The sequence below is a fragment of the Mesocricetus auratus genome, unplaced genomic scaffold (assembly GCF_017639785.1).
Source record: "Mesocricetus auratus isolate SY011 unplaced genomic scaffold, BCM_Maur_2.0 Super-Scaffold_100676, whole genome shotgun sequence".
In the NCBI taxonomy this organism is placed as follows: Eukaryota; Metazoa; Chordata; class Mammalia; order Rodentia; family Cricetidae; genus Mesocricetus; species Mesocricetus auratus.
The window spans coordinates 149,625,873-149,645,251 of NW_024429266.1; the positions used below are offsets into that span (position 1 = coordinate 149,625,873).

Genomic DNA, 19,379 nt, shown 5'->3' on the forward strand with positions numbered 1-19,379 from the left:
GTCCTCTCTTAAAAACAAAAAACAAGGCATCTCGTACCACAGCAGACATGTGGAGGTCAGAGGCAAACTGTGGAGTCAGTTCCCTCTTTGTGAGTTCCAGGGTTGGGTCCAGGTTGTAAATCTTATGAAGCACACTCTTTACCCAACTGGGGACATCTTCTGTTGTCCTTTTATTGTTGCTCAAAAAAAAGTCCTTTTGATCCAATTACAGTGTGTAAATCATAGAACATTAGCTGCAAGTCTCTGCCTATTAAGCTGTTCTTTTGCCTGCCCCTCCCTTCCCGTGACTTTTCCAATTGTAGACCAAAAGTCACAGGTAAAGACCCTTTTACTAGTTACCCAGCTCTTTAAAAAGGCTGGAAGGCAAGAGGCGCCCAAGTATTTAATCAGCAATTGCTGTAACTGCCCAGAGTCCCACTGTTGCTTTAATTCTCAGATATTCCATTTTGCAGAGCGAATCCGGGCCTGTTTGAATCAGGCCTGCACGCTCTGCAGCAGACTACAACACTGGAGGCCAGTTTCAGGATGCCCTTCCTCTTTAGGACATTGAGACCAGTCCTGGGATCCAATGGGAAAAGGAAGAAGAGGGGTTCTCTTTTGTTTTTAACTAAACCTCAGACCAAGGAAGCAGACTGCTCTGCCAGGCTTGAATGTGGTATACGGGACCCATGACAGGCATTCCAGCTTTTAACCATGCTCGGGCACAAACCCAGCTATTATCAGGGTACAGAAAACCTATTGGTGCGGAAATCTGGAAGGAGTTAAGACCTTACGCCAGGTGGACCGGGTCCTCAGAACACGTGGAAAACCACTCCTCTCTTTACCTTTCTCTGTGCCAGACATGATTAACTTGGGGGTAAGTCACCCATTTCCTAGCCACTGCCTACAGAGGTACTGGGTACCTCTCTCTGAGTCCAGGACCCTCAGAATCTTCTGCTAAGCAGTGGCTACACCAGGGCAAGCCATCCATTCTGGAGCAGAGACATTCTCTGTTCCCAGGGACTTTTTGTTAGGAGATGTCCTTCCCAAAGGCTACCCCCATCTCACTGCTTGATCCCAAGCAATCTCATGGGACACCTTGTCCTAGTCTTTGGAAATGGGCAACGCCAGATCTAAACCCAATTCTCAGTCACTCCTGGGGTGTCTACTGCAAAATTTATCCAAATTGGGCTATCTCACACCGTATACCTCAAATGCCTGGTTTTCTTTTGCTCTGTGGTCTGGCCTCAGTGCACTCTTGATAACCAGTCAAGATGACCAAGTTTCCCATTAAGCCCATAATGGCTCCCTCTGTTAAGGTATCTCTTTCCTTGCTCTGCTTCTCTGTTCTTCCCCCAACTGGACCTTCCTGATCCCTCATGTTCTCCTCCCGGCTCCCATTCTACATTCCTCTTTCTTCTACCCCCCTCCCCATGCTCCCAATTCACTCAGGAAATCTTGTCCCTTTCCCTTTCTCGGGGCCCATGTATGTCTCTCTTAAGTTCCTCTTTGTTTCCTGGCTTCTCTGGGGTTGTGGATTGTAGGCTGGTCATCCTTTGCTCTATGTCTAATATCCACTTATGAGTGAGTACATACCATGTTTTTCTTTCTGCCAGTGGGTTACCTCCCTCAGGATGCTTGCTTCCAGTTCCATTCAATGTTTTTTTCCACTGAGTAGTACTCCATTGTGTAAATGTACCACATTTTCTGTATCCATTCTTCAGTTGATGGGCATCTAGGTTGCTTCCAGGTTTCTTTTTTTTTTTTTTTCTCAGTATATTTTTTAAGTTAGAAACATGCTTGCTTCACATGTGGATCCCAGCTCCCTCTCCACCCCTCCTCCCCTGCCCCTCCACCAGCCCTCCCAACTTCCAGGTTTCTTTAAGAGGAAAACTCTATCCACTTCCTCTCTCTCTTTCCTGCTGTACCTCTGAAGGGGCAGACAGGACTTTTCCTGTCTCTCTCTTCTTCTCCCCCCCCCCTTTCTAATAAAACTTCTTTCCCTGTAAGCTCTGTCTGCCTGGTGTGTTTGTCCCCTGCCTTGGGATCCGCCCGCAGTCCCCCATTGGCTCCAGTTTCTCACAGGACCTATCTCTTGGTGCTACCACCCACTGCATTCACCTCGCTCTGTACCCACACAACAGCTTCTCTATAGGAATCTCCACAAGCACTTGGGCTGCAAACACTGAGGGTTAGCCCCTCAGCACCCGCCAGCTCCGTGTTCAGGCAACTCCCACCACAGCACATGAGTTTCTTCCCTGTGATCCCTGTGTGTTTTTTTCAGACAGCGGGCTCCCTCTCCCCTGTGGGTTGCAGGCATTCTTTGGACTCCTCCTCACGCTGCTCCACACTAGGTAGCCGCCTTGACACCTGCTCAGGCTTCTATTGTTGCAGCCACCACACTCTCAGCTCATGGCTACATGCTAGCAGCTGCAACTGTCCTCAGTCACGTGTGCACCACCTGTGCTCTCTGCTCAGACATGCTATGCAGTGGCAGCCTCACCTTCCTTTGTCATCATCATCATCAGATTTGATGACACAATTAGGAATTCTTAAAGGGAGGAATGAGTTTTGTGGAGTTTTTTTTTTTTCAAGAGATTTCTCCCACGTTAAAAAATGAGCAACACTCTGTGCCAGCGTGTTGAGCCAGAAGCAGCTGCCGGGATGGGCTGTTTCTCATGATCCGGCGCCACAAGATCACCATCCTCACGGAGGATGCTGCAGCGCATTGTCAAGGGCATCCTCAAGCGCCGCCGGATGAGCAGCGGCTGTACAAGGATGACCAGCTCCCTGACGGAAAAACTCTGGGCGAGTGTGGCTTCACTAGCCTGACAGCAAAGCCGCAGGCCCCAGCCACAGTGGGCCTGGCCTTCCCAGCAGATGATGCCTTTGAAGCCCTGCACATTGAGCCCTTTTCCAGCCCTCCAGGGCTTCCAGATGTGATGAAGCCACAGGATTCTGGAGGCAGTGCCATGAACACACTGTGCAGTGAGGGCCCTGGGCCCACCCCTTTAGATACCTATTTCCTCAATAAAGATTTGGATGCTGAAAAAAATGAGAAACACTATCAATTATAAACATCAGTTTGATAATTCTTGTTTTATCCCTAAAAAACTTGGTTAATATGAGTGCCAAGTTACAGGTCTTAGAAAAAGTTACTAAAGAAAATAATGCCAGCTGGGCGTCGGTGGTGCACGCCTTTAATCCCAGCACTCGGGAGGCAGAGGCAGGCAGATCTCTATGAGTTCGAGGCCAGCCTGGTCTGCAGAGCGAGTTCCAGGACAGCCTCCAAAAAGCAAAAAAAAAAAAAAAGGAAAAGAATGCCATTTTGACTGATAAGTAACAAGCCTTAAGAAATATTCAAACAAGACAGAGGAATTTAAAGGAAAGCAAACCTCACCATTATATTATAAAATTAGAGAGGGACAGCCCATGGTTTGCAAACAAACAACCTTAATTTATCCAGTCACCTTACAGAAACAACTGCCAAATGACAGTTATCCCCAAGGCTGTTAAAATCTGGTTGGATTCCTGTAGAAAGGGTAGATTTGCCAAAACAATACAGAGAAACCCTGTCTCGTAAAAACCAAAAAAAAAAAAAAAAAAAAAAAAGGTAGATTTGAGGAGAAGATTTAAGGAAGTGATAGTCTCATATGGCATGCACTCACTTTTTGTGAAACAAATGTTAAATTCATAGTCAACAAGTAACAGAATTGTCCCACAAGACTGGAAAGATTTGGTTACAGCAGTATTGGAGCCTGGTCCTCAATTACAGTGGAGGACCTGGTAGAAAGATGAGGCTAGGACCATCGAACAAGGAAGTACGGCTAGAGGTATTGAAATTTCCCAAGACCAACTTCCTGGAGAGGGCATTTATGCTGATGCACAAAGACAGTCTCTATATGATGACCATAGCTGGCTCTATGCTGCACAGCAGTTTTGAACTGAGAAGTGAGGAAGTCAGAAAGAGAACTGAGTCATTTACTAAAGTTATACAAGGCACAAAAGAAACCTTCACTGATTTTTGTTTTGCAAAGATTGACTTCAGCTGTAAATAGAATAACACCAAATTCAGAAGCTAGACAAATAATAATTGAATTTTTGACTTTTGAAAATGTTAATTCACAATGAAAAAAAAATAACCAGGCCTTTAAAGGCAAGATCAGCACCCATAGAGGAATGGTTTCCAGATACAGTCAATATTGAGTCTCAAAACCATGATGATGCTTGGATAGGAGAGGCGACTTCCAGGGGCTTGAAGAAAAATCCAAATGTCAGGTGTTTTAATTGTGGCAAATAAGGTCACCTAAAAAGGAATTGTAGAGATGGCATTTCTAGAAACAGTTTCTTCTAAACAGAAGGCCCTTGCCTTCTAGAGTATGCAGAAGGTACAGCAAAGGCTGACATTGTACCAATGAATGTAAATCAACAAGCAACAGATGAGGTAACATTTTGCAGTCCAAAAATGCCTTGGGGGGGCCTCTCACAGGCTCCTATATCAAATTTGGTTCAGTCATTCCCTGTCACTATGGGGTAAACTCCTCCCCAGAACAATTAAAGGACCTAATGTCTATTGTAGAAAACCATACTGCTCTGGATGATAGAACAGCTTTAAAAGATAAAACAAAAACTTCAGGAGAAACCATAAAAACAAATATTTTGGCAAATTTCTATAAATGATTAAAAACCAAAGTTTAAAATATGAATAAATGACATTGTAATTGAAGGTCTTGTAGACACAGGGACACATGTAACAATAATGACATCAGAATCTTGGCATCCAAGTTGGCCTCTTTAGGAGGTGAATACTCATCTTTTAAAGATTGTAACTTTATCTTGGGTAAAACAAAGCATGAGATGGGTGAAATGTATAGAGCCAGAGGACAGAGAAGAAAATTAAAGCCATATATGGCTAACATAGCAATACATTAATGGGGACATGATTTGTTACAGCAATGGAATACCCAGATTAGCCTTCCCCAATCTTAGAAACAAACCATAAACTCACAAATGTTTCTGGGAAAATATTAAAATGTATTATAAAAAACAGTTACTGACCATTCAAGTTGTCCAAGAACAGGGCACAACAGCTGGTGGCCTTTCAAAGGTACCAACACCCCTACCTTTAAAATGGTTAACTGACAGCTGGGTGGTGGTGGTGCCTGCCTTTAATCCCAGCACTCGGAAGGCAGAGACAGGTGGATCTTTGTGAGTTCGAGACCAAGCGTAGTCTACCAAGCGAGTTCCAAGACAGGCCCCACTACCTGCAGGAAGTAACCCAAAGGGTACTCAAAGAAATGAAATTTGTAGAATTTGGAAAATTAAAAAATGTACACCATATCATAGGACATTCAGGATTTCAATGGGCAACTGCCTTGAGTTCTAAAAAGGTTGATTCTGTAATCATACTTTTGTTAAAAGTTATATCCATCATGGGGATACCTGCACAAATTAAGACTGGCAATGCTCCAGCATATGTCTCTAGTAAAATGAAACAGTTTTTTGTGTATTACAATATAAAGCATATTACAGATATACCTCACAATCCTTCAGGGCAAGCAATTACAGAAACATCTAATCAAACTCTAAAAGATATGCTTAAGAAACAGAAATGAGTAATAAAGACCTCTAGAAATAGATTTCATAGTGCTTTATTAACTTTAAAATTTCAGAATGCTGCCGGGCGTTGGTGGCGCACGCCTTTAATCCCAGCACTCGGGAGGCAAAGGCAGGCGGATCTCTGTGAGTTCGAGACCAGCCTGGTCTACAGAGCTAGTTCCAGGACGGCCTCCAAAGCCACAGAGAAACCCTGTCTTGAAAAACCAAAAAAAAAAAATTTCAGAATGCTAATGAGAAGGGAACAATAGCTGTGGACAGAAGTTTCTATCCTGTCTGGTCCTGCAGCCACTTAATCCCAAGTAAACACACAGAGGCTTATATTAATTATTAACTAGCCAATGGCTCAGGCTTCTATTGGCTAGCTCTCTTTTAGGTATTAACCCATTTCTATTAATCTATGTATTTCCACGTGGTCTTGGCTTACCAGAGAACGCCCAGCTATCCTACCTTCCTATTAACTACATGATATCTCCCTGACTCCACCTATTACCTTTCTCTATCCCTGTTTGAATTTCCTGCCTGGCTAAATCCTGCCTGTCCATTGGCTGAAACAGCTTTGTTCATTTATCAATAAGAGAACCATGTATTCATAGCATACAGAAGGACATACCCCATCAAACGGCTGCGGAAAGACATTGGATAATAGAAAAAAAACTATTGAATTAAATTAGACTTATACTTTAAAGATGTGTTGATCTCAAAATGGAAACCAGGATAGGTGTTATATTGGGGAAGGGGTTTTGCTGTTGGTTCCACAGGAGAAGAAAAGCTATGGATTCCATCAAATTGATAAAGATTCGATTTGAACAAGAGATACCTCTTAATTAGAAAAGATGACAGTTCATCAAATAATGTGACTATTCAATTTAAACTGACTTATAACAATAGCAAATGCTTTTCATTTGATCAGATATAACTTGCCAAAAGGGAAACTCCCCAAAGTTATGGTTTGGGCAGGGTTTTGCTTTTGTCTTTCCAGAGAATGAAGGCATACAACTAAGGAATTTGAAGACCACTGAACAAATGAGACATCTGGAGAAAAAAGATGACTCATCCAGAGAACATGTCCCAATAAAAAGAGTAAATTGGCCTATTGGTATATCCCTTCTCCATCAGGATACAATTTCATAAATCTACCCAGATCTGCAGTTCTCTGTAGACACATAATGCAAATCGTCTTGTTGGAGTGCCAGTTCAATTAAGAATTAAAGCTGGCTTTGGAGTTGGAGCATGGCTCTCTCCTTCTCTAAACCCAAGCATGCTTGTTAAAACAAAATCCAAAATCTCTGTATCATGTTTGAAGAGTCACCTGATATGAGATAGAAGAAAAACCAAAATTAGTGACTATTCTATTGCCGATAATCTCATAATTCTTTGGTATTATTGTGACTCTTTAAAACTTTTCTTAAGGTAATTAGGAATTAGGTTTTTGTACTCTGGATGTACATAACAAATTATGGCCCTTTAACTTCTTTTTTTTTAAAGATTTATTTATTTATTACATATACACCAGATTGAATTGTAGATGGTTGTGAGCCACCATGTGGTTGCTGGGAATTGAACTCAAGACCTCTGGAAGAGCAGTCAGTGCTCTTAACCTCTGAGCCATCTCTCCAGCCCCAGTCCTTTAACTTCTTTGAGTTCTGCTGCATAAGACATTTAAAATGTTTATGTTTCTTGCAGGGAACCATGACCATGACTAACAGTGACCTTTGAAGTCTCTAAAAGGAGGATGGGGGTCCACAATGACAATTCCACCAGGATCATCACTAAGCTGAATAACATTACCCAAAGATCGGCTTTGAACTACAAACTGCTCAGGACAATTTCAAGGTGGCTAGCTGAGATGATGCAGGCTCACAGACTGCTCCAACCAGGACTTGAGATAAGTTCTACATTTTCCCATTACACAGAGACTGAACAACAAATGATACAGCTACCTCTTTGTTGACTTCACCTACATGCCCACGCATAAAAAGCTCTGCTGTCTCCTAACCCTTGTTGCCACCTCTACAGGATGGATAGAGGCATTCCCCACTTCCAGGGAAATAGCAGGTGTGGTGGCTCAGGGACCTCTTGAACACATCATCCTTAAGTTTTGTGTGCCACAGACCATCCAAATGGACAACAGCCCAGCGCTCACTTCCAGGGTCACTGAGCTGGTGTTTTAAAGCCCTTAACATCTAGAAACTCCACATCCCATACCACTCACAATCCTTGGGAAAGGCTGAGAGGTCCAGTGAACACATCAAACAACAGCTCCCCAAGCTCTCCACTGAACTCAGGTTATTTCAGCCTCCCTCCTGCCTATCGCCCTTACCTACCTCCAGGCCACCCCACACTCTCCTACAGGCCTAAGCCCTTTTGAGCTCCTTTACAGAAAACTGTTCCTCTTCAACCACCACCTCCAAGTCCAGACCCCTCCACTGGCTGGGTACCTACCCTAACTCTCTCTCTTAATGATCCCTTCTCTGTTCATATGCTGACAGCTATCTCCCTGCCCCTATGCCAATGGACCCAACTGCTCATGAGCCTGCCCCATTCTCTCCAAGGGACAGGGTATTCCTCAATCAGTTATCTCCTTAGTCTCTAGAGCCCAGTGAACAAGACCCTACACTGTGATCCTCACCACCCCTTCAGCTGCCAAGCTTCTGGGACACCAGTGCTGGCACCACTTCTCTAGGCTCAAGTATACAAAGGCGTGGTCATTCCTTCAAAAGAGCACCCCAAAAGGTAACAATCACTTGCTGTAAGCAAAAGATGGTTCAAAGCCTAGGTGCTATCACTCTGTTTTCCAGCCAGATGCAGTGGCTCTGTGGAATTTCTCACTGCAGGTATGCCTCTTGTGGAGATGACTGAGAACCCCTTGCAGCCAGCAGAGAGAAGAGGCGTGCTGCAGGCTGTGTGGCCATGCTCGCAGCAGGTAGCAGAAGCTGGAAGACTGGTGGGGCAAACGTTAGAAAGGCAGTGGAGCATCAAACTGAAGAACAGATCACAAGTGCAGGGCAGTCATGATGGGGCTGAAGAAACCAGGAAAAGGGGTGTCCAGGATCATAAATACAGCATACGCTTGTGTCCTGAGCATCCTACACAGAGACCGTGTCATTGCAGTACAAATACTCAAGACCATAGCCCGAGTTGGTGGCAGTCAACAGCTTATGACTCCTTCAGAACATCACTGTCAGGACTTCTTTTTTTTTCCATTTTGAAATTATGCTCAATGTGCATGCGAGTGCATGTGTGCGTGCGTGTGCGTGCGTGTGTGTGTGTGTGCGTGTGTGTGTGTGTGTGTGTACTGAGACATGCCACAGTGAGCATGTGAAAGGCAACAACCCAAGAGAGATGCTTCACTCCTTCCATGATGCAGATCTGTAGTTGTTTTTATTTTTTTTCCTCTTTAAACTTTTTGGGTGGACCTGCCACCCAGTTCCCAAATGAACACACAGACTTACTCTTTCTTATGAATGCCTGGCCTTAGCTTGGCTTATTTCTAGCCATCTTTTCCTAACCTAAATTATCCCATCTACCTTTTGTTTCTGAGATTTTACCTTTCTCTATTTCTGCATCTCTTTTCTTTCCTTCTTATCTTGTGTCTGACTGTGTGTCTAACCCCTGGATCCTCCTTTCCTTCTTTCTCACTCCTCCATCTTCTCTTTCCAGATTTCTCCTATTTATTCTCTCTGTCTGGCAGCTCCATCTATCCTTTCTTCTGCCCAGCTATTTGTCCATCCAGCTCTTCATTAGACCAATCAGTGTTTTAGGCAGGCAGAGTTAAACAAATGCAACAAAAAAGAATGCAACACATCATTGCATCATTAAACAAATGCACTACAGCATAAGCAATCCTAGCACATCTCAAGATGATATTCCACGACATAGATCCTAGGTATTGGATTTAGGTTTTGCAGCAAGTACTTTTACCCACTGAGCCCCACCTTGCTGGCTGGATTCTTGTCTTTTGGAGAGACTTGAAGAGAAAAATCATAGATCAGGCTGAAAGACCTCAGAGCTTGAGGACTGTGAGACACATTCAGCTCACACTACACACTTAGCCTACAGTGGTTTTGTTTTTGTTTTTGTCTGTTTTTTTAAATGTATATGGGTGTTTTGCCTGCAGGTATGTCTGTGTATTATGTGCATACCTGGTACTTGTGCAGGCCAGAAAAGAGCATTAGGTTCTTTGGAACTAGAGTTACAGATGACTGCCAGCTGCCATCTGAGTGCTGGGAACCAAACCTGGGTCATCTGGAAAAGCAGCCAGTGCTCTTAACCTCTGAGTTATCTTTCCAGCTCCACAAAGTCTTTTTAGATTGGGGTAAAATGTTCATAAGATTTGACATTTGTCCTAATTTGCTTTCTGATGCTGGGATAAATATAATCAGCAATAACTTGGGGATGAAAGGATTTATTTGGCTTATACTTCCATGGCACAGTTCATTTAGGGAAGTCAGGGCAGGCACTCAGGCAGGCAGTGAAGTGGAGGCTAGTAAGACGCTGCTCATAGCTCACCACCCTGCTTGCTCGTTGTCCCAGCTCATGTTATGTTAACTTGACATAAGCTAGAGTCATCAGTGTAGGCAGAGTTTTCCTGTCCCAGCAGGTTTCTCAGATAACCACTCTGAGGTTTACATTAGTTATAAATATTCAGCAAATAGCTCAGGGTTGTTATTAACTAGCTCTTACAGCTTAACCATTTCTATTAATCTATATGCTGCCCCAAGGCTGTGGCTTTTACCTCTATCCCATTTTGTATGTCTGGTTCATTCTATGTTTGGCTAGTGATGCCTCCCTTCCTCAAATAGTCATTCTCAGTTTGGCTGTCCCACCTATACTTTTTGCCTGGGTAGCAGACAATCAGTGTTTTATTAAACCAATTCAAGTGACAGACCACCCCCCCATGCTCCCAGACCCCCAGACTGCTCTGACAGCCTAAGCAGCCACCCTCCTATTTTTTCTCTCCCAATAAGTCTCTAGTGTGAGGCCTGTTCTTCAGTGTCACTTTGGTATTTCTTGGCTCCCAACTGCAGTGATACCTTTCCCTTCTTAGCATGTAACACTTACTTGCATTGGTGTTGTGACTCAGATAGACTCTCCTGGTGCCTGTGCTTCCCCTCAGGGTCTGAGATGCATCAAGCTCTATCCCTCATTTCCAATCCACCCTCAACATCCTTATCTTCCAGCTCACTGATCATTCAGCACCCATCTACCAGAGGCAATTAGGTGAGTGACGAGGGAGTCAATACAATGGAGAAACTAATATATTTATTAACTGGATAAAACTTACACACAAGCTGGGAAGATGAGAAGCATGGCAGGCTTCCAAGAGAGAGTTTTGCTTTTCCTTTTCCTTTTATATCCTTACCTGTCCCGTACCTCTGTCTACGCCCCTTTGGGTGTGGACAGTATTGTGGGCTCATCCCTACAGTTAAGTTTCCCCTTTGGTCAGTGTAAGCACTTCTCTGAGACTGAGGAAAGTTGAGTGTCCAAGCACTCCTCTGGTACTGTTGGAGGTGGAGGTATCCTCTCCACCCGCTGCCACAGTCTTTAAGGCTATAGCTGGCCCTCTTCACCTGACCCTGCCTCCCCCACACTTTGAGCTGTAATCCTGCAGTTTCTTCAGGCCCAACTGGCATATTGTGCCCCTCCCAACTTCCCTTTGGAGCTGCCCACAATCCCACAGTTCCCCTAGGCCTTTATGATTCCATTCCCAACCCACTTGGTCCTTGTTTGGTCCTCCCTGAGTCCTGGGGATGCTCTTGGGGATGCATCTACAGATTGCAGTGATGTTTTTCTTCCCTCTTTCATACATGGCAATGGTGTCTTCCATAGTCTCTCATTCCCCTTTGGGATGCCTTTTAGAAAGCTTCTAGTCTCTACACCTGGCACTTGACCTGAAGGATCCTAAGGCTTTTGCAATTGAATTTGGCCTCAATACATACCCCTTTTAGACAACCAATCCAAATGACCGCCTAATGACATCCTAGATACATTATTATTTAGGATTTTATAGTTATTGCCAGCAACCCCCAAAATGGGAAGAGATTCCTTCCATTCCCTATGTTAAATCTTTTATTTTTCCCCACTCCAAGCCCAATTTGTGTTTGTCTGCTCCCACACACACAGTGTAAATGTCCTATCTTTGAAGTTACAGTTGTTGGATCTGTATGTTTATTACAAAGTGGGAGCCAGAAGTGGCCAGCTGCAGCTTTGTTCTCAGCACACTGGACTCAGGTGTCTTCTAGGTATAAGTCCCATTAGACTGTTGTCCCACTTCAATTAAAACTATAAAAGAATGTTTCTGGGAGAAATATCAAAGGCATTATTAAGGACAGTCACAGGTTGTGCAGGTTGTACAAAAGCAAGGCCACAACAGCAGGTGGTCTTTCAAAGGTTAAATGACAAACCTGTCTGGAAGGAGCATGGCCTTTGACATCAGAAAAATTACAGGCACAGGAACAGCTGGTACAGGAGCTGTACATCTTGAAGAGTCAACCAGTCCTTGACATTCTCCTATATTTGTCATTCAAAAGAAATCTGGAAAATGGAAAATGTTAATGAATTTAAGAGCCATCAATAAGATTCAGTCATTGGGCTTTTTTTTTATTATCATTTTTTATTTTAATTTTAAATAGCTTGTTTTACATGTCAATCCCAGTTCCCTCTCCCTCCCCTCCTCCCGCACTCCCCTTCCCCCCCCCACCCTCCCACCCTATTGCCAAATCCTTCCACATAGGGGATATCTAGAGTCTGTCATTTCACTCTGGGTAGGGTCCAGGCACTCCCCTAAGAGTCCAGGCTGAGAGAGCATCCCTCTTTGTGCTATAGGCACACGATGACTGTTTGTATTCCAGGGATAGGCACTAATCTACAGCTCAGGGCCCCATAGGTTGCCCAGGCCTTCTCGCTGATACTCACATTTGGGGGGGTCCAGATCAGTCCCATGCTGGCCTCCCCACTGTCGCTCTGGGGTCCAAGAGCTCTCTCCTGTTCAGATCAGCTGTCTCTGCTGGTTTTGCCAGCCCATTCTTTGCCAATTTGCTCATCACTCCTCTCTGTCACTGGGTTCCTTGGGTTCAGTTCAGTGATTAATTGTGTGTTTGCCTCTGCTTCCATCAGTCACAGGATGAAGGCTCCAGTCATTGGGCTTTTACACCCTGGAATTCCCTTACCTTCTCTGTTACCTAAAAGATGGTCTATTCTAGTGATTGATTTAAAAGACTGCTTTTTTTACTATACCTTTATAAGACCAGGATAGAGAAAAATTGGCCTTCATGGTTCCTACTTATAATAGTTCTAGGCCTGTTATAAGGTATCAATGGAGCTGAGTTGTGGTGGCACATGTCTTTAATCCCAGCACTTGGGAGGCAAAGGCAGGTGGATCTTTGTGAGTTCAAGGTCAACCTGGTCTACAAAGTGAGTTCCACTCACTTGAAAAACAGAACAACAACAACAAAAAAATATCAATGGAATGTTCTTACCCAAGGGATGTTAAACAGCCTCATCTTGTGTCAATATTATGCATGACAATCATTGGAAATAATTCATAAATAGTTTAATCTATAACATACAGTTATATAGATGATATCTTTCTAGTTGAGTCAGACTCAGATACATTAGAAAAATGTTTGAAGAGGTAAAGAAAAATTTGCCCTCTTGGGGATTATAAACTGCTCCTGGAAAAATACAGAGAGGAGATTCTATTAATTACCTAGGATATAAAGTGGATTTACAAAAGTGTCAACCACAGAAAGTACAAACCAGGAGAGATTACAAACTCTTAATGATTTCAAAAATTGCTGGGAGATATTAACTGGCTAAGGCCCACAATTGGATTGACTCAAGATCTAAGTAATTTATTTCAAACCTTGTAAGATGATAAGGACCTAAATAGGACAAGAAATTTGTCAGCTGGGGCTGAGAGACCATTGGCTTTGGTAGAGGAGAAATTACAAGATGCACATGTCACTTGTCTGGGTCCAGAGCTTGGTTGCATTTGGTTATTTTGCCTTCTACACATTCTTCTATAGAAATTCTTATGCAGAGAGAAGACAATATTTTAGAATGGATATTTTTGCCACACAGACTTAAAAAGTAAAGACCTATTTAGAAAAGTTTTCTGAATTGATTCTGAAAGGAAAATTGAGACTTCATCAATCAACAGAAATAGACCCAGCAGAAATTGTGGTGCCTTTTGCTAATGCTTAAATTTTCTCTTTATGGGCAGAAAATGAACATTGGCAAAGAGCTTGCAGTAATTTCTTGGGAGAGATTAGTGACAAATATCCCCAAAACAAGAGACTTAAGTTTATAAAGAGAACTAATTGAATTCTTACTTAAGTTTATAAAGAGAACTAATTGAATTCTTCCTCACATTGTACAAGGAACACTAGTTCTAGAGTCATTACATTCTATACTGATGCAAATAAATCAGGAAAGGCAAGTCATAAGTCAAAAATTTAAGTATAGCAGCTCAAAGCCTTTATGATTCTGTTCAAAATCAAAATATGTTCTTCTCATGATATTAGATTATTCAGAACCCCTTAATATAATTACTAACTCAATATATAGAAAGAGTTGTTTACATATGGAAACTGCTGAATTTATTTCAGATGATTCCAAATTAACTGTGCTATTTAGTCAATTATAGAAATAATGAGGGAGGAGAAAGAGGAGGGGTGAAGGGGAAGAGGGAAGAGAACATGAGGGATCAGGAAGATGGAGTCAGGGGAAGAATAGAGGAGAACAAGAAAAGAGATACCTTAATAGAGGTTTAGAGAAAAATCTGACACTAATGTCAGAAATGTCCAGAGAGCTACAAGGATGACCCCAACTAAGAATCTAAGCAGCAGTGGAGAGGCTACCTTAAATGTCCTTCTCCTGTAATGAGATTGATGACGACCTTAAATGCCATCACAGAGCCTTCATGCAGTAACTGATGGAAGCAGAAGCAGAGATTGGCAGCTAAGCACTGAGCTGAACTCCTGGAATGCAGTTGTAGAGAGGGAGGAGGGATGAGGGGTCAAGGCCATGCTGGGGAAACCCCCAGAAACAGCTGACCTGAGCAAGTGTACTGAGGATGGGGGTGATGGACACCGCAGAGGAATAGACACCACAGGCATACATATGTGAAGAGAGCGCTCAGAGAAAAGGAAGTGTGGTGAGTGAGCGTCCTAAGTCAGGAGTAAAAGTGTGTGTAATCGTAGGTATGAAACAGGAAAATAGTAGTCAGACGATAAAGAAGTCAAGTGTGGTGAGTTAACCTTAAGAGTAAAAATGCATGCAATTGTAGATGAGAAACAGAGAAATATTAGCCAGATGATAAAGACCTGAATGAGTTAGCCATTGAGAGTAAAGGTGGATATAATTAGAGATACGAGACAGAGAATTATTAGTCAGATGATTCACTTGGATATATTTTAATAGCCAGGAGAACTGGAATAAAGCAGAAGCAAGTACAGAAAATTTTAAAATATGAAAAGTTTTCTAAGGATCCTTCCCCCTCAAAGAGGTCACCATTGCAGCTGTCTCAGAGCTGTACCGGGGCTTGGGGAAGCGAAGGTGCAGCCCTGCACACACGCTATGTCAGCAGGACCTCCGCTGCCAAGAACTCAGAGTTGCTACTTTGGTAACCTTTGACTTTTCAAGCAGCTGCAGTCACACGTGACCCAGAGGGCAAAGGTGAGCTGAGGCAGCCTGAGTGCCCAGCCCCTGGCAGAAAGGCCAAGCCCAGGAAGCCCGCAGCTTTAGGAGCTGTTGCTGTGGCTAACACCCAGTCAAGTGCATGGAAAATGCTGATCAATGCAACCAGGCAGAAACTGTTTTAAGACCTTATAGGAAGGTGACAGTCACATTTGAACTTGTTCACATTTTGTATGCTCATATACTCAAGGATTAGTTATAGCTGCTGCATTACAAGAGACTTCAGTTAAAGAAGTTTCATTTCAACAAACTAATAATCTAGGGAAAAGGATGGCTGAAAGATGTATTTATGTTCTGTATGTATGAGGTGGCCACCTGCGTGTATGAAGTGTGATTGTGAGTGCATGAATCCTTACAAAAGTCTACTAAAGTTGCTTTGGATATAGTCACAAAAGACATCAGGTCAGTGTCTTGACAGGAAGGGTTGGCGACCTGCACCTCCCACAGCTGACCCCCAGAGCCAGTTGGCGGGAAATGGCCAAAGCAAGCATGGCCTGAGAGCCAAAGGAACCTGTATGGATGACTCAATAGCCTTTAGCAGAGGAGAGGATACAGATCCTCCTAATTTTTGTGGTTAAAAAAGAAATCGGGGAAATGGAGATTGATACAAGATTTGGGAAAAGTTACTGAGAAAAAGCCTCAGGGAACTGCCACCCTGTTAGGCCCCGCCTAGAAAGGTGTCTGTGTAGATGCAAATGAGACCATGTCAGCTAATAAAAGCTTTATAGGTTGGATTAGAAAAGACAACTTACAAGCTTTAAACGATTTTCAAAAGTTCTTTGTGATATGTGCATCAGCAGATATGCTATATTGATTATATACTTATAGACTTCCCATGAAGCATAGTCCAACTTCTGTCTTGTGGCAAGGGGGACTATTGTTATGGTTGCACTTACCTGTTTCCCCAGCCAAAGTGTTAAATCCTTATTTTAAAGCAGTGGCTTATATGGTACAGAGATGTTGTATGGAGATATTTTGTCAGGGAATCAAGTGTAATACATGGTTCCTATACCAAACAGCAAGTTGATTGGTTGTTCTAAAACAGTGATTCATGGGCAATTGCTTTTGCTCAATTTTGGGGGAAAAATTGATAACCAGTTTCCAGCTCATACTGTTACAATTTGCACTAGTGCATCCTTTTATATTCCCTGAAATTTTAAGGAGTAATCCTGTAAAAAAAAAATGCTATGTTAGTTTTTACTGATGGTTCTTCTAATGGAAGAGCAGCTTATGTTATTGATGGCAAAGAATATGCAGAACAGCTCCCGCTTCAGCTCAGATACTTATGAGCTGTTGCAATGGTTTTCCAGCTTCTAGTAAATGATTCGTTTAATTTGTATACTGACAGTCATTATGTTTTTAAAGCTCTTCAAGTGATAGAGACAGTTCTGTGCATAGGAACTAGTAATGACTAGGTTAGAATACTATTTGGGCAAATTCAGAGTGCCATTCATCAAAGAAAGTCACCACGCTTTGTGGGTCATATAAGAGCTCACTCAAAGCCGGGAGTTGGTGGCGCACACCTTTAATCACAGCACTCGGGAGGCAGAGGCAGGCAGATCTCTGTGAGTTCCAGAATGGTCTACAGAATGAGTTCCAGGTCAGCCTCCAAAACAATACAGAGAAACCCTGTCTCAAAAAAAAAAAAAAAAAAGAGCTCATTCAAACCTTCCCGGCCCACTGGCTGAAGGGAATGGGTCAATGGGTAGATTAACAAAAATTGTGACATTATCCCAGGTGGAACTAGCTCAGCAGTTGCATAACTTTCATCATCAAAATAGCAAATGTCTAAGAAAGCAATTTAACCCTGGGCGTTGGTGGCACACACCTTTAATCCCAGCACCTGGGAGGCAGAGGCAGGCGGATCTCTGTGAGTTCGAGGCTAGCCTGGTCTACGGAGTGAGTTCCAGGACAGCCTCCAAACAATAAAAAGAAACCTTGTCTCGAAAAACAAAAAAAAACAAAAAACAACAACAAAAAAATCTAGTTGCAGAAAGCAATTTAACTAGAGAGACTGCTCATCAAATTGTTAAACAATGTGCAATATGATGTGTACCCACAATATTTACACATAACTAATTTAGGAGTAAATCCTCAAGGTTTGCCTCCTAATCATTTATGGCAAATGGACATTACTCATATTGCAGAATCTGGCAAATTAAAATATGTGCACGTGGCAGTTGATACGTATTCAGGCTTCTTAGTGGTCACCACACAAACCAGAGTAGCAAGCAAGGATGTGATAAGTCACTGTTTAAAATGTTTCACTTACATGGGAGTTCCAAAAGTGATAAAAACAGACAACGGATCTGGATACACTAGTAAAACCATGACAGAACTCAAGCAACTTGTGCTCCAGTCAAGTGGAAAGATCCAGGCACCAGGCAATGGAAAGGGCCCGTTCCTGTCCTAATATGGGGTCGAGGGCATGTTAGTGTTTTTTTGCAGGAAGAAAAGGAGACTCGGTGGCTGCCAGACCATTTGGTGTGATGTGTGGAGCAGAGGAAAACCAGACCTGAGACCAAAGGAGCCTGCCCAAGCCAGTTCCAGTGAGATCTGCTGAACCTGTGTTCCTGACTCCTTGATGTCACGGATTCTACAGTCTGAGAAAGAAAGGAAACAGGTTCGAGATTTCCAGCTCTCAACAAGCCTGCTACATCGACTTCCCAGACCTGTGAGTTCTCATCCTGGAGCCGACCAAGGACTGGAAGACCAGTAGTTTATCCACACCACACCTTGAAACACAAAACCCGTTTTGCCAGTTTTTTCCCTTTGGGGAAAAAGGAATCATTTAGAACAATTAAACACTATTATGGACATGATATGTGGCAAAAGCCACTCTTCAGTATTTGAACAGGACACAGACAAAAGTTTTTTAGTTAACACTCAAGGACTGTGATATCTCAAACCTATTTTTGAACTTTACAAACAGTAGAGCATTGGATTTTAGATAGGGAAAAGGAATTGTGGAGTTATTCATACTCCACCTACCATGAGAACATTTTATTATCCTGTGAATTCAAATTCTGAGAATTGTAACCCAGTCGATTTGTATGTCTATTGTTACTAATCATACTGAAATTATTAATGTTTGTAACCTTTGCTGTGCTGTGTAAGTGTTTATGGATGTAAGAGGTCAGAGCTCATTCTGACAGGAATTTGATGTGATGCTTATGAGTCTTTGGGTACGATGTGATTTGAAAGGCAGACTTTGATATAGCCAAAGTCTTCCCACATCAATTTCAAAAGGCCATTTTAACTTGGTTCATCCTTTCCTTCTGCAGGAGATTGTTGTAGCTGTAAAAGCACATATGTTGCTTAGCACTATCAGGTTTGCTTGTGAGCTCTCCTTGAAAAATTGGCTTAGAGGTGTGTGCCATCAAGCTATGTACCAACCCCTAATGTTCTTTGTTACAGAGGCTGCTGGCTAGAGATGGGTAAGCTCTTCTTGCCTCCAGGAAACCTAAGACAGGTCACACATGACGGAATATGTTGTCCAAGGATGGGTAAGCACTGGAAGGTTGAAGGAGGAGACCTAAGACAGGCACAGCCATCAGTCCTGTTGCGGAAGCACAGGTATTATTTTATTAACTTAAAAAGGGGGAATTGGGGCTGGAGAGATGGCTCAGCAGTTAAGAGTACTGACTGTTCTTCCAGAGGTCCTGAGTTCAATTCCCAGCAACCACATGGTGGCTCACAACCACCTTGAATGAGATCTGGTACCCTCTGCTGGCCTGTAGGCAGAAAGCTGTATACACAATAAATAAATAAAATATTTTAAACAAAAAAAAGGGGGAATTATTGGGACCCGTATATGGAAGTCCATTCCATCTTGCCACAAGTTCAGAGAGCTCAAAATTACTTCTCTTGTCTTTAAGATATTAGCTTAATGGCTGCAGGATGCCCTGGCCTTGATGGTGAATGACTCCTATCTAAATAACAATAGACTTGGGCCCAGGCGAGTTCACACTCATCCTGGAAGGCTGACACGTGCAGCTATGAAGCACCTAAAAGCCAAGTAGTACATGCAATAATTGCTATTTGCCCTTTATACATGATAATAGAAGTCTTCTGCCATTGTT

General features: G+C 42.9%; 2 protein-coding genes and 1 non-coding gene across 3 annotated transcripts in view; 2 read left to right on the forward strand and 1 right to left on the reverse strand.

Annotated features, from left to right (window-relative positions):
- Hmces (5-hydroxymethylcytosine binding, ES cell specific) overlaps window positions 1–9,037 on the forward strand; it is a 28,899-nt gene extending 19,862 nt beyond the window's left edge. Inside the window, exon 7 of the mRNA XM_040738901.1 lies at window positions 7,282–9,037. The gene's annotated coding sequence lies outside the window, so the exon portion shown is untranslated. The remainder of the gene's footprint in view (window positions 1–7,281) is intronic.
- On the reverse strand, window positions 464–590 carry LOC121137353. The gene has a single exon (XR_005874607.1). It is a non-coding gene; the product is annotated as a small nucleolar RNA SNORA61 (small nucleolar RNA).
- Window positions 1,867–3,071, forward strand: LOC121137064 (elongin-B-like). The gene has a single exon (XM_040738904.1). It carries the CDS (start codon window positions 2,658–2,660, stop codon window positions 3,054–3,056), a length of 399 nt encoding a protein of 132 aa, XP_040594838.1. The 5' UTR covers window positions 1,867–2,657; the 3' UTR covers window positions 3,057–3,071.
- Window positions 9,038–19,379: the final 10,342 nt, after the last annotated feature.

Bases quoted from the DNA above. Each gene is read 5' to 3' on its own strand.
- LOC121137064 (XM_040738904.1), top strand. From the start codon at position 2,658: ATGATCCGGCGCCACAAGATCACCATCCTCACGGAGGATGCTGCAGCG.